The 25,399-nt window shown below is 40.6% G+C and overlaps 1 protein-coding gene across 1 annotated transcript in view; it reads right to left on the bottom strand.

The window, feature by feature from the left end:
* FBN2 (fibrillin 2) overlaps nt 1-10,579 on the bottom strand; it is a 238,268-nt gene extending 227,689 nt beyond the window's left edge. The window contains exons 1-2 of the mRNA XM_075178804.1: nt 9,993-10,579; nt 6,827-6,909 (exon numbers count right to left, since the gene is read on the bottom strand). Of these exons, the coding sequence (XP_075034905.1) occupies nt 6,827-6,909; nt 9,993-10,204 (295 nt within the window). The 5' untranslated portion in view covers nt 10,205-10,579. The remainder of the gene's footprint in view (nt 1-6,826; nt 6,910-9,992) is intronic.
* Nucleotides 10,580-25,399: the final 14,820 nt, after the last annotated feature.

Here is a 25,399-nt window from a genome sequence, read left to right as displayed (position 1 = left end):
AAAGGTAAATTATGTTATTGCTGTTGAAGTTCTGGAATACATCAGGCTGTGAAGAACCTGTAAATATTGCCAAAAGATGACCTGGGAAAGCCCTTATATACCTGATGTGGAATGTTCCCTGTTGACTTTAGTTAAACAAGCTCGTTTTCATTTTAATATATTCAACTTTTTCCTTTGGTGACTCAGTAAGAAATCTAGTTTAAATACATTATGTATTACTACATTTATGTTCTAATTAGATATATATTCGTTGAAGGAGACTATTGTAGTTGTTAAGCAGAGTTTTAAAAGCAGTAAAACATATGATCATAACTTACTATGTGCACAAGATACTGCATCTTTGTATTAATTTAGTCATGTTGTAACAAAAAATAATCAATGTTCTTAAAAGACATTTAAGCAACAGAGTATCACCACTATCCTCAAGACATGTAAATTCCAAAGGAAATATTTCCCTCACAGTTTTGGAAAGACTGAGTACATGTGAAAACAATTATCTAAAGTTTCATCTACGTACTGTTTGCAAGATTTGTTCATATGTATTTGTGTACGTGTATTGTGGGTGACAAAGTACTATAGAAGCAAATTGTATCATAACATTAGACATAATCTGTATATTCCATAATAGATGCACCAAGGAGAGTTGTCAAATTGAATATTATAAGAATATATACAGGTGAACACATTTATCATGGACAAATGACATCCTCAAGCACCAGTCACACAGGGAGTTCTCTCTAGAATAATTATGCTTCATCTTAATGTTATCGTCAGCAAATACACATTTTAGATCACACTTGCCAACTCTCCCGGAATGTCTGGGAAACTCCCGCATTTTGTGAGAGTCTCACGGACTCCCGGGAGAGTGTGGCAATCTCCCGCATCTGGCAAAATTCTGCCCACTTCTAGGAAGTGGACAGAATTAGGTCCAAAATGCAGCGATTCACTGGGAATCGCTGCGTTTGGCCCCGCCCCCTACTGTCAAATGATGCGTATTTGCGACATTACGTCATGACGCAAATTTTGGAGCCCGCCCCCATCGCGCCCACCTACCCCGGCAGGCTCCCGGAAGCCAACTTCAGCAAGTTGTCAAGTATGTTTTAGATGGTATCGTCAGCAAATACACATTTTCAGCTGTACTCGTTAAGTAGATCAGTAGATGTACAGTATATATGGGTGGCAATCATTATACCGAATCAGATAATTCCGACAATCGGTATAACGACAAAATAAAGCCAATTCCAATAAGCACAATATAGAGGAAATTCAGACTCACTATAAATAAGACAGACCACAAGAGCAACACGCTTTCTCCACGAGACCACCAAATATTAACTTTGATCCAGGAACAAACCATGTTACAATGCATGGGGTGCAAATTAGTTTATTATTTTGCACGTAAGGAAAATACTAGCTGCTTTATCATGTAGCACACAAATACTTTGTAGCTATATTTTTACACTGAACTCTAAATCTGTCCCCACATTTTAAATTTACCTTCACCTCAAATGCAACATGGTTTTGCCAAGGTGCAAAGTTACTCCTTTTTTGCTTTGCTCTCCTTAATGACTCAGGCCCTCAGTGTATTTTTTTTTTATTTTCACGTAGACATGGACATGCCAAGTGAACTTGTCAATTATACGGATGTTACGCTTGAAACTGAGGAGCTGCTCTTACATGAACTTCGTATACCTGTCATTCCAGGGATTAGGTTATCAGCTTCATGACTGAACAGAGAGACAGAGTATGTCTGCTGACAAAAAAAATTCCAAGAGTGCAGCGGAGGACACAAGGCAGGATCCTGCACAGCTCATCCTCTGTGTCAAGTTCGGCACCTGTGTAATTAACAAGTACCATAATTCTTGTCTAATACGGCTGTGTATTTGACATAGATTATATGGTCTTTAAAGACCACAAAATTATAAAGAATAAATACAGTACTAGTAAAAATATTGTATTTGTTGCCAAGATATATAATTCATTTGTTTAAAGTCATTAGGTCCTTGCCAGTACTAATTATTATTTTTAAAATATTGGTTTTCTAAAATAATGTCTGATAGATGTGAAAAACTGTGTTTCTTACTACATATATAATGTTAACAGCTACAAACTAAAGTCTAAGAGCACAGTAAGTGTACACAGATGGACTGATCAGTTTGACTTGGACTCAATACTATAATTCATGTTCACAAAACACTGTTATGATGTGATACACAATATGTGTATTCTACTGAAAGCTGATGGAGTGGCCTGATAGACTTTTAACAAAGACACTAGGAGACCTAAAGGAGATATTAGCTAGAATTCCAGCTTGGGTTCCCAGTGATGTCTGCCAATACACGTCGGGGTCATTTATGAACTTGAAAAACTTCAGGCTCATAGAGCAAGTCTAGCTTTTTGGTCTGTGGCAGTGCCATACACATATTTTGACCATACTTTCCAACCTTTGAGAAGGCAATTCCAGGACATCCCGGTCAGGGTCATGGTTAGAGGGAGAGAGGGGACAGGGTGCGGTGAATCGCGTCAAAAACATAATTTTGTCATGTGGGCGGGGCCAAAATGCCGCGATTCACTGCAAATCGCGTCATTTTCATGAGTGAATACCGTATGCGGGATACTTGCCCGTTCTCCCGGGAGTCCAGGAGACCTACCTGAATTTCGGGAGTCTCCCGGACATTCCGGGAGAGTTAGCAAGTATGATTTTGACATTATACCAGGGTGCACACCTGTAACTGCACTGATTCCACGTATTTTCTTTATGGTTGTAGTGAGTGCAAGGAGCACAACCTGCATGCAGAGATGCTGTCAAACTAGCTCTAGAGTGGGTTTCACTACAGTCCTGGGGGTGTAGCACCTTCTTATGGTGTTGAAGAAGGGTTCACTCGAATAAAACTAATAAAATGCAAATGTTTGTATAATTCCCAGCACTAATAGATTTACCAATATTACAAATGGTATAGTAATTCAGGGATTACTGTATTAGTATCCAAACATATTTCTACAAATTAACAAGTAGCTGCAGGGTGTTTTGGGAAACCTGTTCCAGAAAAAGAAGAGCTAATCATTGTGGAATCTGGGCCTTCTGACAATACAGTGCAACTATTTTTGTATGGGATTATATCCCCAAAGTGCCTCACAGCAGTGGGGTCATGAGCTTGATTCCCAACCATGGCATTACCTTGGTGGAGTTTGTATGTTCTCCCCGTGTTTACGTGGGTTTCCCCCGGGTGCCTCGGTTTCCTCCCCCACTCCGAGAATATACTGGTAGGTTTATTGGCTACTGATAAAATTAACACTAGTGTGTGTTTGTTATTGAATTTAGACTAAGCTCCAATGGGACAAGGACTGATGTGAATGACAAATATTCTCTATACAGCTCTACGGAACTGGTGGCGCTATGTAAATTAATGATGATGTTGATGATGAATTACACACTCTGAAGGTGTGTTTAATACTGATGGGATAATTTACTCTCTGCTAGTGTTGTATAGATTATACATTGTATGAAGGAAAATGGTTGTGGTCTTTTCTTACATATGTTAGATTGTAAATGGCAGCAGTCTTTCATTTCCAGGGACAGCGCTAGACCGCTAGAGGGCTTTCCGTGGAAGAATCTTTCTGACAATATTCCTTTATGTTTAATAGTGTCCAGCTGCACAGTGCCACTTCTCTTCTCCTGCGTGCTTAGGCAAGGTGTGGCTTGATAGCTGCTGAACTTTCAGAACTACTGGATAGCCACAGATTGCATACCTCTGATTTAATTATATTTATGTCACATTGGGAAATGCTGATGCAGAGCTGGACGCAATTTAAGCAAAAAACGTAAGCGTAAATCTGAACAAAATATGCAATTTAAGTAGCATGCAGAGTCTCAGGTGTCTTAAGATACTTACGAGCCTGCATACTAGGTAAAATGAGCATTTTAGAGTAAGATACCCTTGAAGAGTAAGATACAGTAACAGGATATGATACACTTTAAGCATATCATGCAGTACAGGTGTTTGTAATGTACTGTATTGTGTTTTTTTTAACATAATAAATAACAATTTAAAAAAATGCGCCCCTGAAAGACCATAAAACATGCTAATACCAGGCTATGACAAACAGGGCACGTGGCAGTATAGCAGGAAAACCTACAGCATGGGGTCCCCATGCACTAGTGACACCCAGCCCTAGGTCACTCAGTATGGGGCTAAATTCCCTCAGGAGGTCAGGCCCACAAAAAAATACCCCGCTTAGGAAAATCCAGACTGCTGGTAGGTGTGGGGTAATAAAATAAGTAACTACATCTAAAAAAAGCACAAAACAAGACTATTACTCAGGGGAGCTAAGGTGGTCTTATAACAAGAATGACTGGAATAAGTTCAGAAACTTGTCCATGGCTCAAGTCCGTTTCACAAAAAAAAAAGTTGCACTTTTGATTTACAAATCTTTTCTACATTTTGCCAGCTAGATATCTAGAACATTGCATAATTTCATGGTACTAATGCACCCCCTGCAGCAAATATAGAAGACACAGAGGAACTCCATGTAAAAGTACAAGCAGCGGATTGAGTGTTGTTATACAGATTACAGAGATCTAGGTTGCCTTGTAATATCCTTTTTAGAGGGTACATTATTCCTTATTATACATAAACAAGAAAGTTTATTGTATAACTTGATCTTAATATTCTGGCAAGTTTTGCCCTTACTTTGGTCATTCCATTATGGAACACTTTCAAATGAGTCATGTGGCACTACTGTTTACCAAATAGAAGATTTTATCAGAGGTACCCAAACCCAGTCCTCAACGGCTACTAACGATTCATGCTTTTAGGATTTCGTCTGTAGAAACAGATGGGATAACTACGGACTCAGACAAATAGATTTACTTACCTGTGTATGATTAAAGAAAGCCTGAAAACGTGAACTGTTGGTAGTTCTTGATGACCGAGTTTGGACACCTCTGGGTTATATTGTACAGGAGAGAATTCACTACTCTCCAAATATATAAATATATAATTTGGGATATTTTACATATATTTACATCACTTTCACAGCATTATACTCTGTGTACTATATCGGAATTGTATTAAGTAGGGAATACAATGAGCTGTCTCAAATTCATATTTCATATTGATAGAAAATATTTTTATGAAAGTAAATAATGGACAACAGACAGTCCTCAAAAAATTACAATGCCATGAAGCCCCCCTCCTCCTCCCCAGAGCAATAGCCATGATTTGATCCTTTTCATAGAAAGTCACAGAGTGACCACAGAGAATTCCCACATGGTATATGTAGAAGGTTGTTGGATTGTTATATCTACTCACTAACTGGACTAGACAGCGTAGGCTAAGCTGCAGTTTAGCCACCTGAACACTTAATGCTACTGCTCAGAGTTAATAAAATACCCCCCTTGAGGGACCTAATGCTGATTATGAAGACTTTGTTGAATATCATTTAGCCAACCATGGATTTGAGTGCTTTTGCACATATAAGAGTGTTTACAAATGCTAGCCTGGCATTCAAATTATCTAAGTAAATCCTTTAAACAAGTTGGATATATGAATTTAATTTCATATAGTTTTGTGTTTGACCCCACAGTCTTCCTACATCAGTTTGGCAGGAGTTAGGAGGATACTGCTCCTACAACTATCTTATTCTTAGTTTATGGCTTCATGTTTGTCTCTATAGCCCTGTCCTCACTAACATAATCCTATCAATGGGCAGGTCATAGGTTCCCTAAAGATCATCATAATCATTTCCTGAAATATTATGTGCTGCTGTGAACATTCTGATTGTTCTATCTCCACCCACAAAACTGAGGACACAGGTGTTAAAAAATTAAAAAGAGTACTCTGACCCTAGCCAAACATACCTTATGGGCAGCACGGTGGCTTACTGGTTAGCACTTCTGCCTTGCAGCACTGGGGTCATGAGTTTGATTCCCAACCATGGCCTTCTCTGTGAGGAGTTTGTATGTTCTCCCCGTGTTTGCGTGGGTTTCTCTGGGTGCTCCAGTTTCCTCCCAAACTCCAAAAACAGTTTGATAGCAGCCGATTAACCTACCAGGATAATCAGCTGCTATCAAACTGACCCTAGTGTGTGTGTGTGTGTGTGTATGTTAGGGAATTTAGACTGTAAGCTCCAATGGGGCAGGGACTGATGTGAGTGAGTTCTCTGTACAGCGCTGCAGGATTAGTGGCGCTATATAAATAAGTAGTGATGATGATGATGGTGATGATGATGATGTTCCTTCTAGCTTGTTAAATGGTCCTCATCCTCACAAAAGATAACACTAACTCATTTGCTACATGTTGAAATAATAAAGGCAGGACTGCATCTTTAGAAGAAACACAATGAGGCAGTGTTCTGCATGGAATCCTTGCTCCCGATAGATATGTGCAGAAAATCTGATATTATAGGTGAACAGATGATGAACAGATGACAATGTGTGCAGGCGGCACTTCGCACTGAACTGACCCATAACCTGCTATGTGTTTTGGAAATTTATGCTTGCACTTCTATTATGTATACTATGAATAGCTAAAGGAATTGTGCTCTCTCTCCGTTTTTACATGTCACCTTTCCCCGTTTGCAGTTTTATGACAAACCCAATTTAATATGCAAAGTAGCACAAAAGCATACCTGCGTCTAATTTCAAACTTTAGCACTATGTCTTATGACTGTGCCTTAAACTTATTTGTACATCCTTTTCTGCACACATTAAACTATCCTATTATGCATAATGTTTCCCTGTGATGGGAAGCTGAGAAATTTTCAAATAAAAAAAGGAAAGAAATGATATATATAAATAAACGATGATAATAAAGTACACACTTACGGACTATGCACTGGTTTCCTCCAGGGAGCGTTTTCCATCCAGGGCAACAGTAAGAGTGAAATCTAGATCCACATACATTTGGCCTTTGGAAAATAAAAATCATAATAATAACATAAATAAAGATATTAGTTATATATAAATAACTAAACACACATATATACATTATTTATATATTTACATATATTACCACCATCTGGGACTACTGCCTCTACACACTCCACCTGCTCATCCTCTCTTCTTCACTCTTGTCCCAATAACTCCTATTGTCTCTAACTTGCCTCCTTCTTCTGGTATGTAAGCTTTCACATGCAGGGCCCTTTAAACCCTCCGTGTCATGTCTGCACCTCCTTTGTTTACCTCGTATGCACTTGTTTTATGTTTATCGGTATTTTGTATAACTTGTAAAGCTGACTGTCCGGCACTGCAGAGTCTGTGGCGCCTTATAAATAAATGATGATGATGACTATGCAGTTCTTTATAATACTTTGGCCAGCAGGGGAGCTGTTCCGTTGAGAACTCTAAATTGCATCACTTTATTTAGGCAAGAATGCTCTGTGGCAGTTGCCAGACGTTAATGTACAGCCTACACCAGTGTTGGCTAACCTGTGACACTCCGGGTGTTGTGAAACTACAAGCCCCAGCATGCTTTGCCAATATATAGCAGCTTATTGCTGGAAGGGTATGCTGGGACTTGTAGTTTCACAACACCTGGAGTGTAACAGGTTAGCTAACACTGGACTACACACACAGTGGAGGGAGTCATTTTGTATGCTGACCATAAGAGTACAGCTCTGCCAATTCACTGACAGCCAATGACATCACTGAGACAAGAAAGCATCAGTGAATTCTCATTAATATCAGTTCTGCCTACCAGTCGGGTGCCTTGTGCCTCAGTGATGTCACCAGTTGCTGGTGACTATATAGGTCCAATCTGGTTCAGTCCACAAAGTGGCTGCAGGCACTCTGTGATGTCAAAGGATGCACTTATATATGCTGAGAGATAAAATTATTTGTGAAGAGTGTTTTGGTCATGTGTAAAAATAAATACAAATAAAAATAAAATAAAATAAAAATAATAATAAATAAAAATTGTAGGACAGTTAAGCAAATATAAATAGTATGCACTTTCCATAAAAATAATATATCATTTTCCTTTAATATCCTTTAATGCATATCATAGAGTACTACAATTATCATACGATACTACAACTCCCATTAGAATGTATGGTGGCTCTTCATTAATTATTGGTGAATTAATTAATTGGTGAATTAATTAATTAATTAATTAATTAATTAATCAAGCATCCAAATACTAGGCTAGAGCTTCTATTCCCCTGCAAATATATTTGAAGCACAATAAGTAAAGATAAATAATGTTATACATTAATAAATGCTTCTATGAATAGAAAAGGAGACCGAAAATGTAACATAAAGTTTAATAAATATGGACCTGTTGCCATACCAAACATAAACAGGCTTTGCTACTTATTTAGCTGGTGTTGCCTAGATCTATGTTTACTTTGCCAGTAGAAATCCTGCAAGATTTCCAAAGTAAGCAAACCCCTGGTCAAGTTCATTCATAAAACACAAACGACCCTTGCACAGAGTACTCTGAGCAAGGAAATAGCTAACAGTTATAAAATTGTAATTAGAGGATGCAGAAAACCCCCTAGTGTTCACATAATGAATGTAATGACTGCCTTACTGGTTCAAACAAACCTATAAATTTGACTTTGTGGAAACTAACACTAATTTAGGTCCACTTACAGATTGTATACATTATGTTCAATAGCACTTGCTGAAAAGAAAGTAATAGAACATAGATACATTGAGGCCAGTGGATGAAAGGACTGATAAGAAAAAGCCACTTGAACAGTGTAATACTTATTTACATAAGTCTTTGTTGAAGAATAGTAAAAATTACAATTATAACATCAGAAATATATTTTGTATAGCATGCATTTAAATAGGGGAATATATGTATATTTAATGATCATTAGGTATATAAAATGGTATTATACTCAGGTTAACCATTTGTGGGGAAAGCCCAAACACAACATAAGATCGTTTTCTAAAAAATACCTGCAAAAGGTTAAATTTGACCAAGAGTGAGGGGGTATTTCTATAAACCACACTTGGCTTGCACACATTGTACGCGACTGTCTGGTCTCCAGATCTCAAAACAATTCCTGTTTTTGATATTCACTATGTCAGCTAGTTAATAATAAAAAAGAAAAGAAATCCTTAACTCAATGATGTATAAAAAAGGGCTTAACTGTTGCATACATAAAGTCACTGGAGATGAGTGAGAATATTGCACACACTGTCATACTAGCCTGCTTTCTGGACCTTCCCCCCAGGAGATACCAAGGGACAAGTGTGTGATGTGAGTTCTCTGTACAGCGCTGCAGAATTAGTGGCGCTATATAAATAAATGGCGATGGTGATGTAAGGGGCGGCACGATAGCAACGTTGTCATCGGGGCCCATCCCCTTATGTGCAGTGATGTAATTTGCGCCATCACACAACAGGGGGCATGGCCATGATGACGAGATTCGCATTGAATGACGTCACAAAGGCCCCGTCCCATCCAATTCAGTAAAAAGTGAAGCAGTTTGCGGGAAGGTATCAAAATTTGGGTATGATATGCATACTGTTTTCACTGTATTTATAAATTCTTCTAACACTGACACACTGTTATGCAGAAACCCTTATCTTACAACACCACTCATCCAAATTAATGTACAGATTAAAGCAAAGAGCCACAATTTAATGCATTAGTCATTCAGCCACTTAACAGCTAAATGTGAGATGATCAGGTATTTTTGATGCTACAAAGTAATCGAATGGATTACAGCAAAGCTTTGTTAGACATTACAACATGTGCTATTGCATCTCCAAATATTACTGGTGTTGGGTTTCACATGGAGTGTAGAAAAGCAAGGTGTGTAGAACAGAATAAGTGTGAAGCACTAGCAGCAGAGTAAGCATTGGAGTACTAGTATGACAATAAAAACTGCATTTTTCATTTTTGACACCATGACAACTGAGTTCAAGTTATTATAGCAAACAATATCTTCATTATGACAACTGATAATATGAATGTCTGCTAACAATACGCATTTACAAATATAAAACATTACTTATTCATAGGGTCACTACTTACCCGTGTAGGGCATATTGTGATCCCCTCCTGCGCGTCCTGCTGACAACATCCCCAGTGGGTCCATCTTTTGCATCCTGCATTCCATGTCTGGACTCTGCGCTGAAGACCTGTTGTGCAGCTGAGAACCCAAAAAGTACAAGAAAGCAGCCCAACAAGAGCACACCCCTCCTTTCTGTCCCTGGCATCAGATAAAGATGCTGTCTATCAAGCATTGGTGCTCAGGACACAAGGTATCCTCTTCTAAGCTGGAATGTAAAAATATGCTCTATGCCTTATTCAAATCCAGAGTCCAGATGATCCTCGTGTTAGTAAAAGTAAGTGGAATTTAAGATAAAAATAACCTGTAGTCATACCCGGGTGGCATAAGTTATTTTTATTATCAGGATGATGGTGGGTTCACTAAAACAAATGCTCAATCCTTAGTGAATCAGTGCTTGATAGAAGTTATCTTTCCCACTGTTGTTGCAGCCAGAAAAAGAGAGCATCAGATATGAAAAGCTGTTGAATAAAGCAATCTCTGTGTTTGAGAGTGCAGACTTGTCCCCATACTCAGTCTGTGTGAGAAGCTGGATTCGGATGACAGTGCTGAGGGCCGGGGGTTTATGAGGCGGCTGCCTGTCAATGGGGAGGAAACCACAGAACCAGTCACACACGTGAAGAGTAAGGGGAGGAGGGAGAAAATGGGATGGTGAGAAGAGAGAGGAGAAAGAAAGAGGGGGCTTTCCTTCATTAACCTTTTACTGTTCACTGTACTTTGCAGACTGACACTTTCATCTCAGTGATAGAAATGATTCTTGTTTTAAATGCTACACTTTTTTAACATATAATTAACTTTTCCCTTGATCCTGTAGGATTAAGTGACTTTTTCTTTGCCGGAATTTGGGAAGTTGAATATTGAAAATGCCATTTTTCAATGAAGATTAATCTGTTGCGAAGACAATTTCCAAGACACCATTAAACAATGTGCAATATGCAGGTGGAGCCATGATGGTCTTTTTAAAACTTAGCTGGATACCTGAAGGGAGGGGGGGTCTGGCAATGCCAGGTCACCCCCACCTCTGAGCTCCTCTGCTTCCCCCTCAGGCCTCTGCTCTGCTCTCAAAAAATGGAGGCCTCATAGGTCCAGCACATGCGCACTGGGTTGAAGCACCAGGCCGCATGCACAGAAGAGGCCTCCGCTCTGCTCTATTGAGAGCAGAGAGGGGGGACCAAAAGGCGAGAAGGTGTCTACCCAGGTTTTTGACATGAGGCCCAACAATTAACTTTTCCGCCACTGTGCAAAATAATGTGGTAGGTTACAAAATCCTTCTCCAAAAAAACATTTAATCAACAGTGGAATAATTGTTATGGTGGTAGAAATCTCCAACATGAAGAGGCACAAGTCCCAGAAGGATAGACACTAGCATTCACGGATTCCTCACTTCTGCTTGCATGCTCATGAACCCTGCTCCACGCAAACTCCAGAGATATTTCTGCCACTCATGAGACAGACAGCATAATCACTATTTTTAACTAAAATCTTCAGAGATAAGCTGGGGGTTTAAGTTAGGGTTTGGGTTAGGCTTAGGGTTTCTTTATGAAATGTTGGGTTGTTATTAGAGATGTGTGCTGACCCCCGTATTTTGGTTTTGAATGTGGTTTTGGTTCTAAAACGTGTTTGTGTTTTGGTTTTGTAACTGGTGTCAAAAAAACGCCAAAAAGGTTTTGGTTTTGGCTTTGGATCTGGATTTAATTAAAAATTTTGAAAAATACGTAAAATAGTGTCATTTTGAGCTGTTTTTGCTCAAATATTACTTTTACTATTTATAGCATTAACATTTATCTCCAATTTTGACCAAAGTCTGCAGTGATCTGGCTGGCTAAAATTACTGACAGAGCAGTGACACAAATACATGGCGCAGGCATAATTTTCCACCAAATATCTCTGCTGAAGTGCAGTTGGAGGGTGCAAAATGAGTCCTATAAACATATTAAATAAGACTCATAATATATAAGTCAGAGCTGGTGCAAAAAAAAAACATTTTTCTCATTTCAATAATCTTGCTATGTAATTTGAAATCTCATTTTGCACTGGTGCACAAAACTAGACACAGCTTTGGATACCAGTGTTCATCTTCCTCAATGGTAACAAATTACAATGTTATCACCCTCATTATCATCCTCATCAAAGATGTCTACATTAATTACATTTTCATTTCAAAAAAGGATATACACCAAGTAAGTAACCTTTAGGCAGCATGTTTGACACAATGGAGAGGGTCAGCAGCAATAATTTGGAACGGGTCAGCAGCAATAACTTGCAGAGGGTCACCAGCAATACATTAGATAGAGTCAGCAGCAAATACATTGGAGAGGATCAGCAGCAATAAATTGGAGAGGGCCAGTAACAATACATTGGAGAGGGACAGCAGCAGAAGTATCAGAGCTCATTAGACAGACAGTGTCGGCATCAGTAGACATTTTTTAACATATGTTGAGAGAATAAGGGCACAATGGTAAATGGTGCAAGATGGCATTGTCCTTGGGCCACCCACCCAGGTGTGATACGTACATTTGTTTGACAGCTACAGGACTGACGTAATACGATTGATGGGCAAACTAATAGACAGGGTTGTAAAGTCAACAATATAATGACATTGACAGTATTATTAGGACAACTATTGAAATGTAGACAGTATTTACTAGGTTGAAAATTCAAATGTAGACAGTATTATTCCTAACCCTATCCCTACTCTTATCCCTGTCCCCATCCCTGTACTTAGCCCTGTCCCTATCTCTAACCCTGCCCCTATCCCTGTTCCTAACCCTGTCCCTAGTCCTATCCCTAACCTTATCCCTAATCCTATCCCTGTCCCTATACCTAACCCTTACCCTGTCCCTATTCTAAACCCTTTCCTTAATGATATCCCTAGCCCTATCCCGAACCCAATAATAATCATGATGATCATCATCACACAGTATTAACTAATTCCCACTGGAATCTATACATTTGGTTGGAAATTAGCAGCAAAAAAGGTATTTCTCATACAATTTGTATTTCGATCACTCAAGTTGTTTCCGGGTGCGCTAAACACTCTTTTACGAGTACACACTGTAGAGTGGACAGCTTAAGTACACCATAGCTAGTTTGTACAAGGGGCTCCAAATTTCTGTTTTTTCCCTCCCAGAAATCAGAGATCCTGTCTGAGATGCTAAGTTCTACATTTTCAATAAAGTAATTCTACACCATTCTACTAAGACAAAGTTTATCTGATAGAGACATGCTCGAAATGTCAATACATATGAACAAATCTTTTAAGCTTGACCAGATGTCATAAACTTTCACATTGGTGTGCTGCTGTGTTGTTGACTCATCATCAGTGTGACTATCAGAAAAGGGAATTTTTTCTGGCAGTAGCATTTAGAGGAGAAGCTGAAGCAGGAAACGTGTCATGTGCCACTTAAGCCAACAGCTTGCTCACAAGAAACTGTTTACATTTGTGAAGATTTGTGTCATTTTGAAAGAAAGCCATTACATATGATTTAAACCTGGGATCAAGCATGGCTGCCAAATTGTAGTGATCCAATTTCAAGGTTCTGCAAACCTTGGATCCTGGCGATGTGACTAAAGAACTTGATCTATAAGGCCGACATACTTTGCAGAGCTGCTTTTCCAGTAGTTTTATTATGGGTATGACTTGACTCAGGCTAGCAGTGTCAGAACTGATTTAATTTGTTAGAATTTCAAATGGTTTCTATAGCTTGCATAAAACACTAAGGATTCTCCAATGTTCTGGTGTAAGGTAACATGTCCTCCCTCTCCATATGTCAAGGTTTACTGTGTATGTCTTGATGGATTGTTGCTTTCCCTTTAGTTGCTGAACCATATAAAGTGTGGTATTCCACCTTGTTACTACCTCTTGCTTCAGTTATGACATGGCAGGTGACAATCATTTTTCAGCTGCTGCGATGTTCTACATGCGGTCTCTGAATGTTGAAAATGCCCAGAAATTTTTGAGTCCACGAACAGCATCTCTTGCACTGCATTAAGAAATTCTGCACCACTAACTTTATAGTGTGTTCAAAGAATCATACATGTTGAAATTCACCCACTTATAATGCACACACAATGTTGGCTCCAGTATCGGCAATAAGGAATCCTGCAGAGAGTCTGAGCGGGGTGAACCATTTTGCTATGACATTCCAGAGTAAAATATTGACACCAGTACATTTCTTTATGAAATCAGCGATTCACAGAGTAGCTTGCCTGTGAATGACCTGGAATTGAGTGCTAGGTCTACTATGCTGAAAGGATGAGGAGGATGATGGTGAAGTTACCAGTGCTGCTGTTGTTGACTGTTGACTTGGTTTGAACAATACCGTCTCCCACATATCCGTCAAGTGGACAGTCGGTACAATGGCATTTTCTAGGGACTTAATTACTTTTTGCTTAACCTCACAGTCCAGCTTAGGAATTGATGTTCTGGAGAAATTAAATCGAGATGGAATTTGATAGCGTGGACACATGACCTCAACTAAACATCGAAAACCTGATGCATTGATGGCGGAAATTGGACACACATCCAATGCTAACATAGCTGTCATGGCTTTAGTGATCTGCTGTGCAACAGGATGCTCACTGTCATACTTGTTTCCTCTTGCAATCGTTTGCTTCACAGACCATTGTGTATAATTTTGCTTAGTTGTCTTGCTTCCCTTCTGTGTCGATGTATCACCCCCAGCAGCAACATCTGGTGTGTGCAAGGATTGCACACAAGAATCATGGATTGCATTCGGGGAGTCATTTGTAATTTGAAAATTGGATTCTGGGCTACGTACTAGTAATAGGGAGATTGATGATAAAGGTGTTGACTCCTGTGAGGATTGCAAATGTCTAGCTGGTAGCTGATGCTGGTTTGCTTACTACTATACACAATTTGCCACTTTTGGAAACAAGACTTGAATGGACTTGCTGCAAGTGACGTATCAGGGAGCAGGTGCCTAGATGATTAACGTTCCTACCTCTACTTATGACAAAGGCTACAGATGCCTTGATAAATGTTGGGTGGGTTTAGATAAAAATGAGGTCCTTTTTTCATCTTCTGCATTATAACACAATTATCATGGGCATGAGGTAGTACCACTGGAGGCTGCCCTACTTCAACACAATTATCATCCTTCTCCTCATTATCTCCTTCTAGTACAACATGTCCATTTTCAGATCCACAATTATCCACTTTATCCTCTTGCACATTTTCAATTTCCAAAAGTAACCTCCACAATTTCTAAGTGTAAATCAGCATCAACACTATTACTAATACTCATCCTCAAATTTCCAAATGGTTCAGGACTTTTGGAAGTAGGCTGCTTGATAATGACAGTGCTGCCTACCCCACTCACAGGTAATCAACCACTTTGTCCAACTTAATAGAGTTGTCACTGAATGGCCCTTAACAACAAGTTCTGAAAAATCTAAAAAAAGTTTAGAAATGATGGGGGGTTCTGCTGCTAAGAGTTAAAAAGAGCAAAAGCACACTTTTTTTTCTTTCCTAGACATACTAGTAGTTATCTAAATAAACTAGTAGGTAGTTGTACTAGCAGTTAGCTAGTAGCTAGTTAATTATATCTACCTATAATAGTACTATATATATATATATATATATATATATATATATATATATATATATATATATATATATATAAAAAAAACACCCTCTCTGGTGTTGCTGTTGACACCTCAAAGTGACTGAGTGTGTGGCCTAGCACCAGGACCCAGAGGACACACACTTGGGACATAACTTAGCAACATCAGACTGGTATACGCTGAAGGGATCAGAACCAGTGAAGAGGGGAAGAGCCAGATTCCAAGGACAGAGGAGAAGAGGTCCTGGAACCTCCTTGTAATCTGGGGAGCTGGTCCATCGCCTGCTGCCACTAGGGGCCATAGTACAACATTACAGACAGAATACTAGTGACATGGGGTGGATTCAGGGATAATTTATCTCAGAATGTGACAGGATGATAGAAAGGAGCAGGTCACAGGGAGTGTCTGTCAGCGTCCAACTGAGAGATCTTACTCCTGCAAAGTACGGGAGAGAGATATTACCTCCACAGAGTACGGGAGAGATATATTACCCCCACAGAGGAAGGGTGAGTGAAGATTGCTGTGAGAGAGAGGTGGGTGAGCTAGAGAGCCACCATTTTGGATGTGCCACATTAATGTTTTGTCCATGTAGCCCTTAAGAACTGTGCAGTAGGAGACAGGAGATGTATATAGGAACTGTACATATTTATCACTTAACAGTTGAAGAATGTGCTGGAGTGAAGATTGCGTGTAAATAAACAGTTTAGTTTGCAATATAGAGATGGTCTGGCGCCCGCATTATTGAGACATCTGATTGCACTGCACCACCCAGTTACCTTACCTGGGTCCCAACATTTTCACAGAGACTGTGTAAAAATAACCTGCCTTCCGGTCATCTACATCCACTGCCTAAACTGTGCACCTCAACACTACACACAGTGACAGTGGGTTACATATATCTATATATATATATAAATATATATCTATCTATCTATCTATCTATCTATCTATATATATATATATATATATATATATATATATATATGTATATATATATATATATATATATATATATATGTATATATATATATATATATATATATAGATATAGAGATATATATATATATATATATATATATATATATATATATGCTGAACCACTTTGACGTTTAGTTACTTGTCAAGATGGATAAACAATCTTGGCAGTGTCTTCAGCACTCAAGTCAGCACTCAAACCTAACTGGTCACTGGCCACTTGTTGGCACCAGTCTCCCACCCACAACACAAGTTATCTATTTATGCCTCCTCCCCAGCAATGCTCTCGCTGATTCCTTGAGTGCTTAGACCCAGGTGCTCCACCTGTGCTGTGTGTTTGTGTGTGTGTGTGTGTGTGTGTGTGTGTGTCTGTGTCTGCAGATTTAACCCTCTCTGCACCTTTAGGCTGTGGCTTTCCAGGGAAACCATTACTCTTTCCTCCACTAGAAGGTGGCAAAGTATCCCATTTGCCACAAACCCCTCCCCTTAGCTTCGTCAAGCTACACAAAGCGGACTCCAAGGTGAGCTCAAAACTGCCCTTTTTGTCACACACCCGTCTCTTTGGCTTCATCAAGACCAGTGAAGCAGATACTGCGGGGAGCGCATGTTTATGGGAGAGAGCATCCACTTTTTTATGTATAACTCCCGGCCTATGCTCTATACTGAAATGAAAGGGCTGCAATGCCAAAAAACACTCTGGCATTGACCTCCTTATATACCTGCATCCATTTTAATGGAGAATGGTCCGTCACTAACGTGTACTCTCTACCCAAACGGTAGTATCGGAGAGCTTCCACAGCCATTTGATGGCGAGGCACTCATGTTCAACAGCCACATATTTCTTTTCACTTGGTAAGTTTGCAACTTAGATACAAGATGGGTTTTTCCCTTTCCTTCTACTTTTTGTGACAGCACCACGTCCAGACCCACTCCCAAGGCATAGGTTTGCAGAAAAAAAAAAAATTGTGTAATCGGGTGCTTGCAATACCGGTGCTGTATACAAAGCCATCCTTAGGTCTGTCCAAGCAGCTTCTACAGCCTCAGACCAGCTTAGTTTGTCGGGATAGGCTTTCTTGAGAAGCTTTGTCAGTGGTGTAGCTCGAGTAGCAAAGCTCTCTAGAAATCGACAGTAGTATCCTTCCAATCCTAGAAATCTCCTCAACTGGGTCTTCCTCTCTGGCTTGGGCCAATTCTTTATAGACTTTACCTTGTCGATCTGGGATTTGACCTTCCTACGTCCAACTATATATCCCAGGTGTTTTGCGTCTGGCAAGGCTAATGCACATTTCTCCGGATTGGCTGTAAGGCCATGTGCCCTCAAAGACTCCAACACCACTTCCACTTTGGGAAGATATGATTCATAATATAGATAACTATGTCATCTAAATACACAGTGGCATATGCTCTATGGGATTTCAAGGGTTTATCAATAGCCCTCTGGAATGTGGTAGGTGCCCCATGCAGCCCAAAAGGCACTTTGTACTGAAATAAGCCTTCAGGTGTAGAAAATGCAGTTTTTGACATGGCAGAGGCTGTTAGTGAGGTCTAATGTGGACAAATACATACTCCCGGCTAATTTCTCTACCATTTCATCTATTCGTGGCATGGGATACGTGTCAAATTGGGAGACCTTATTTAATTGTCTAAAGTCGTTGCAATAACGTATATTGACCCGTTGGGCTTCGTGAACAACACTAACGGACTACTCCACTCGCTGGTGGATTCTTCCACAACGCCCAGTTGAAGCATATTTATCACTTCCTTCTTCACCACATCTCGTCTGTCCTCAGTTATACGGTAGGGCGTTGTTTAACTACCACCCCTGAGGGTGTGACTATATCATGCTCTATTCGTACGGTACGCCCAGGACAGGAAAAAAGACATTCCTGTTTCGGGTCACCATTTTTACCACCTGTTGCTTCCGAGGTGGAGTGAAGGAGGTCTCAATGGGTACCTCACAGGCCTATGTTTTATCAGCTAGCAATGAAGGTCCAGGATTATCCTTATGCCAAGGTTTTAGTAAATTGACATGGTAAATCCGTTCCTCTCGTCTTCTACCCAACTGGTGAACCCTATAGTCTACCAGGCCAACCGCCTCTATGACTTCATAAGGTCCTTGCCAGAGTGCAAAGATCTTGCTTGCCTGGGTGGTAACAAGAACCAAAACCTTGTTGTCTGACCTGAAGTAATAAACTACTGCCCGAGTGTCATAATGCCTTCTTTGACTCTCTTGGGCATCCTCTAATTGATCTTTAACTAGAGGTTATATTTATCTCAACCTTTAATACAGTTGGGCAACAAACTGAACCACATTTGGCTCTTTGGGTTTTTGTTGTTCCCAACCTTCCTTAAGAAGGTCCAAAACGCCCTTTGTGGCCCATGCAAGAGTTCAAACAGACTAAATCCCGTTGAGGTTTGTGGTACCTCCCGTACCACAAACATTAGAAAAATGAGTAGTGTATCCCAGTCCTTCTTCTCTTGTGACACCACCCTGTTAATCATTTTAGAGTACGGTTAAAGCGCTCCACCATCCCATCCGTTTGTGGGTGATAGACTGAGGTGTGGAGAGCTTTTACGCCAAGTAACTGACTGAACTCCTTCATCAATTTCAACATAAAAGGGGTACCCTGGTCTTAGAATATCTTTTGGAGTGCCCAACCTCAAATAAAGTAGAAGTAGCTCCTTTGCTAATACTAGAATTGAGGTTGAGTAGGGGAATGGCTTCTGGAAAGCATGTGGCATAGTCCAGAATCGCCAAAACATACTGGTGTCTGTGAGCCAATTTCTCTAGTGGACCTATCAGATCCATTCCTATTTGTTCAAAGGCTACTTGAACGACTGGAATAAGAATTAATGGGGCCCTATAATCATGTTTTGGGGAGGTTCTTTGACATACTGGGCCGGTTAAGTGACACCTTTTTACTGCCATACATATTTCTGGCCATTAAAATCGTAGTAGAATCCTTTCCCAAGTCATATCCTCTCCCAAATTACCCCCACAAAGATGTGTGTGTGCGGCTTCCAACACTAAAGGTACGTGTACCTGTGGTATTAACAGTTGTTCAACATTTTTCTCCTGAACATCCCCCGCTCTATACAAAAAATCCCCTTTAACAAAAAAATAAGGGACACCATCTGCGGGCCTGGCACCTTTTATCACACCATTAATTTCCACAACAGCTTTAAATGCATTTTCTAGAGGCATCATTAAGCTGATCTCCAGCAAAGTCTTGTAATGAAAACAGCCTTGGATTTGGGGACCAATCCTCGACTTCGTTTGGTGGCTCCACATTTTCCATGACAGAGTCACCAGCAAGTGATTGTCTCAATGGCTCGTTTTGTTTCCTTGTGTGAGACTTGGGACAAATAGAGGTCATGGACCTGTATTTAACATCCATAGCCAACAATTATGTTGTCTCTTTTCCAGGGCCCATAGATAGTTGGATAGGTTCCTTTAAGATTGGACTTTTGGCCGGTGTATCAGTTGCCGATATGACCAGCCGGATCCAGTCACTAACAACCTCCTGGGACATATGGAAGTCTCGCCCAAGGATAAGGGGATATGGTAGTTTAGGGGCTATGGCAGCCAAAACTTCAATTGTTTGGCCTTTTATGGTAATAGGAAGGAGAGTCCGCTCATATTTCTCAGTAGCTCCATGGATACATAACACCTTCACCTTAGGTAACATTGTCAATAAATCTTTCGGAACCACAGAACTGAAGACCAATGTAAACTCACTTCCTAAGTCTACCAGGGCCAAAACAGCATGTTGATTTATGAAGACAGTCACCCGAAACAGTACTGCTTTCCCTGTAGAGGGGCACATGGTGCAACAGCTAGTAAAGGCTGGTCCTAGCTGAGTTAAAAAACAAATCACAGGTTTCTGTTGCTTTGGACATTCAGCATTGAAATGTCCAGGTCTGCCATATTCAAAGCGCAGAGGCAAAGAAATTTCCCTTACTGGCTCTGCCCACCATGTCGACAACTTTGGCTTGGACAACAGTTTTGGATTCCCCTCTGGAGCCTTAGGCATGTGTTGCAGGGCTGAATTAGCGGTCTATCGCTATAGCAAGTTCCTCATAAGACTGTGAATCCGCTTGTAGCACCCATCTCTGTAAGCTCCATTCCAGCCCAAAGACACAAAGCTCATTTGCCAGTATCTCCACTATATGGCCAGGTGTATTGGTATTTGGCTGCAACCATCTCTTTATCACTTTAGAGAGATCAGCCAACTGTGAGCGAACCAATTTTCCTGGGAGATAATGCCAGTCATGGTAGCACTGAGCTCTCCCAACTCCATTCACACCTATCCGGGCCAAGATTTCCCCCTTCACTTCCTGATAGACAGTAGCCTGCTCATCAGATAAATCAACGTAAGCACTCTGAGCTTCACTCAAATATGGCGCCAGCTTCTCCGTCCAGGTTCCTGACAACCATTGTAGTCTTATGGCGACTTTCTCAAAGGCTAAGAGATATGCCTCCACATCATCTGAGACGGTCACTTTCTGCAGGACAGGCACCACAGACACATCACGCACCTTCCTCACTTGCCCTAGCTCTTTACGCAAGAGCTTGGTATTCTCTATCTGGGCCTCTACAACCTGCAGCATTTGGGCCTGCTGCGCTTGTTGTGAAGCGGCTACAGCTGATAATGCCCCCTGCTGTTCCTGCTGCCTAGTGGTCACATTCACCAGAGCCCTCAGAAGTTCCTCCATATTACTGTTTTTGGTGTGAAGGAAAATTAAACTTTGCTTCCCTAAACATAAATTAAATAGACTTGTTTGTGGAAAAATCTGTATGTCACTTGTAGTTCACAACAAACAACCATCAATCAATTTCATACACCTGCTTTGTGGTTAAGGTTTGAATCACCTATAAACTCCACACATTTGCAGAAAAGATTTTGTAGTAAACAGTTTTACTCATTTGCAAACAAACATTTGAAATAAGCAGGTTTTTGCAGTACTTGCAAGCAACAAAAACAACTTTATGCATTTGCCTTTGTGTCAGAGATTGCAACACTTTTTGCATGCAGCAAACAAACATTGTAGTCAGGAGGTTTTGCAAAAGTCACTGGATTTATTGGGGGACAGCAATAATCTAGCTGTCTTTTTTCATATCCCACGATGACACCACTTGTGAAAAGCATGCAAACAGATGGCTCCTCACACAGGTTTCTGCTGAACCACTTTGATGTTTATTTACTTGTCAGGATGAATACAACGTCTTGACAGTGTCTTCAGTAATCAAATCAAACATATTCACAGAAAAAAAACACAGTCCCATAGCCCTAAACGCAGGCTATCACAATTAGGTCCCTAACTGGTCACTGGCCACTTGTTGGCACCAGTCTCCCACAATACAAGTTAACTTTTTATGCCACCTCTACAGCACTGCTCTAGCTGATTCCTTGACGGCTTAGACCCAGGTGCTCCACCTGGTCTTCTGTGCAATGTGTGTGTTTGTGTGTGTGTGTGTGTGTGTGTGTGTGTCTGTGCAGATTTAACCCTCACTCTTTCCTCCACTAGAAGGTGGAAAAGCATCCCAATTGCCACAATATCATCATCATCATCATCAGTTATTTATATATATAGCGCCACTAATTCCGCAGCGCTGTACAGAGAACTCATATATATATATATATATATATATATATATATATATATATATATATATATATACAATCCAATGCTGGTTCACTTTTCTTCAAAGAAGATTCTTAGCACCACCCCTGATGACTCATTATAAAACATCACGTGGAATGTTATATGCCTAGCAAGTTATAGACAGGTAGGCGTTCCTCAGTAAGTTCTGTAGCTTTCTTAGTGTTCCGTGCACTAAAATAATTTGAAAACCACTGAACTACACCAAAGAAAAGGAAACCCCTAGAGGCTCAAATACCAAATTGTAGCTTACATAATACAGAAACTGTGGTGGGACAAATTTAGCACAAAATATATAAATGGTGTACAACGTTGAAATATATTACATTTCTTTCTTCTGTTATGTTTATTAATCTGCTTTCTGTGCTAATTTTAGCAGTCTATATATAATTTTAGATTTTCTGGGATTTAGAAGTCATCCTGCACAGGAATACTTTGCAGCCTCCTGGCCAGCATCCAGGACAAAAACTACAGAATAATGTGTGTCCACTGGAAAAGCAGGCCAATTACTGTGCAGGGAACGTAACATATTACACACTTACATATTTTTATGCCACATAATTTGATAATGCCAAGTTCAGACTAGAGGTTGTGTGTTTGATTCCCCAAAGTGATTCCCTATATTATTGGGAAGTCACGGAACTCTTGTGATGTGTACTGATGGCCATGTTCTATAAACAACCCATCACGTATAAATAGGAAAATGTCTTCATTCCATTGGGAACAGGTCTACTCCTAAAATTTGCAATACCGTTCTGGCATTTCTGGAGCTATCTGATGGTTCTCTGATGTTTCTTATCTGATTTGCTTGACCTGTTTGACACCTTTCTATAAAAAATGTCAATGACCTCATTTCTGTGTGACCGTAACACTGCATCATTCACAGATCTCTTGCTCAACACTGTTCCCAAGTAACCATGATATATTTTTTCAATATTCCATTTGTAGACACTCAGGAATTTTTGTCACCCATGAATGTACATCATTTACCTTTGACAATACATTACACAGGTGCCAATAATTCTTCATTAGAGGTTATACCCCTACTCATTGTCTGTATCACTTTTCCTTGGTTGTTGCATTTTGTATAGCTTTCTATATAACATTTATCACTGGAACATGTGCTACAACGCCATGCACTTGTTCTCCAGACCAGGTTCCTGTTGTTCATCCATTCTAGGTGGTAATGCTGTTGATAACGTTTCTGCATTTGGATGCCTTGACCTGTTTTATATAGCACAATTTGCATTTTTCTAGTCTAAACCCTTTTTTGTGCAGGCATGGTGTAGCCGTCGTCAAGGTTTTTTTTAAGTATATGTTCCAGTGGTTTGTGGTCTATATTAAACACTGTTCTGTGACCATAAATGTAGTGATGGAAATTCTCACAGCTATAACTATCATTTATTTCTTAATCTGTGCTTAATTAATGTGTGTTGGTATCATGGCACGTGACAAATATACTATAAACTTCTTGAGGAATCACCACACCTTGCCTTGTTTGTGATGCATCCACTTGAATCACAGAACCCATTTTGAGACCAAAGAAATATTATATTTTTCATGCTTATTTTTGTTACATGGTTGCAAATTATTAACAAAATAAATTACAATCCCATATCCATTCTGTGTCCTTTGTACATCTGGTCTTGTGCTAATCCTTAGAGAAATGTCATATAGCTCTTTCTAGTTTGTTTTTGTGGACATTTTTTTCAATACTGCTTTTATTATTATTATTATTAATTTTTATTTATAGGGCGCCACAAAGTATCCGTAGCGCCGTACAAGGACAAACAATGGCACAGTACAAGGTGAAACAGCACAGCACAAGTAACAGTAAGCACTATAACTCTGGGGGCTCAGGCACAGCATGAAAGAGAGGGAGGGAGAGGAAAAGTGAGTACAGGCAGGTAACTATGGCCCAAGAGGGTGGGCACGGATGACAGGTTGAGAGTCACTGAGGGGAGCGGAGAGAAGCGAGAGGAGACAGAGGGCAGAGGGACTGAGAGGAGGTGAGCTGAGTAGCTGGAGAGCGCAGTTAAAAGTGATGGAAACAGGAGGTAGGAGAGCCTTGCTCAAAGGAGCGAACAATCTAAAGGGAGGGGAAGATAGACAGACACATGGATGAGACGGAGAGACGGGAGGAAGGGGGAGAAGGGAAGAAGGGATGAGAAAGAGAGGTAGCCGACCGGTGGGAGTTTAGGCATGAGACTGGAAGGCTTTAAGGAAAAGGTGGGTTTTTAATGTTCGTTTGAAAGAGGACAGATTAGGGGAAGTTCTGATGGAGCGGGGGAGCTTGTTCCAATGGAGGGGAGCGGCGCGGGAGAAGTCTTGGATACATGCGTGAGAGGAGGTAATCAGAGGGGAAGAGAGGCGACGATCGTTGGACGATCGCAGTGAGCGGGAGGGAGTGTGAATAGAGATAAGGTTAGAGATGTAGGGAGCAGTGGAGTTGGCGAGGGCCTTGTAAGTCAGAGTGAGGAGCTTGAAAAGGATTCTGTAGGGGAAGGGGAGCCAGTGAAGGGCTTGGTAGAGTGGGGATACAGAGGTGGAACGGCGAGAGAGGAAAATAAGCCTAGCAGCCGCGTTAAGTACAGATCTAAGGGGAGCGAGATGAGAGAGGGGGAGGCCGATAAGGAGAAGGTTGCAGTAGTCCAAGCGGGAGATAATCAGAGAGTGGACGAGAGATTTGGTGGCATCCTGGGAGAGGAAGGGCCGAATGCGGGCAATGTTGCGAAGCTGGAAACGGCAGGATTTGGCGAGAGAGTGAATGTGAGGGGCAAAGGAGAGAGAGGATTCGAGGATGACACCTAGGCAGTGGAGTTGGGGAACAGGGGAGATAGATGAGTTGTCAGCAGTGTTGGAGAGGTCAGAGGGGAAGGAGGTACAAGAGGGAGGAAAGACAATGAGTTTAGTTTTAGCAAGATTGAGTTTAAGAAATCTAGAGGACATCCAGGAGGAGATGGCAGAGAGGCATGCGGACACCCTGGAAAGAAGGGAGGGAGAGAGATCAGGAGAGGAAAGGTAGAGTTGAGTGTCATCAGCATAAAGGTGGTACTTGAGGCCGAAGGAGCTGATGAGTGCACCCAGAGAAGAGGTGTATAGTGAGAATAGTAAGGGTCCAAGGACAGAGCCCTGAGGGACCCCG

The sequence above is a fragment of the Mixophyes fleayi genome, chromosome 1 (genome assembly GCF_038048845.1).
Source record: "Mixophyes fleayi isolate aMixFle1 chromosome 1, aMixFle1.hap1, whole genome shotgun sequence".
In the NCBI taxonomy this organism is placed as follows: domain Eukaryota; kingdom Metazoa; phylum Chordata; class Amphibia; order Anura; family Limnodynastidae; genus Mixophyes; species Mixophyes fleayi.
Note: the sequence above shows the minus strand (reverse complement) of the source record. Positions and strands in the feature narration are given on the sequence as shown.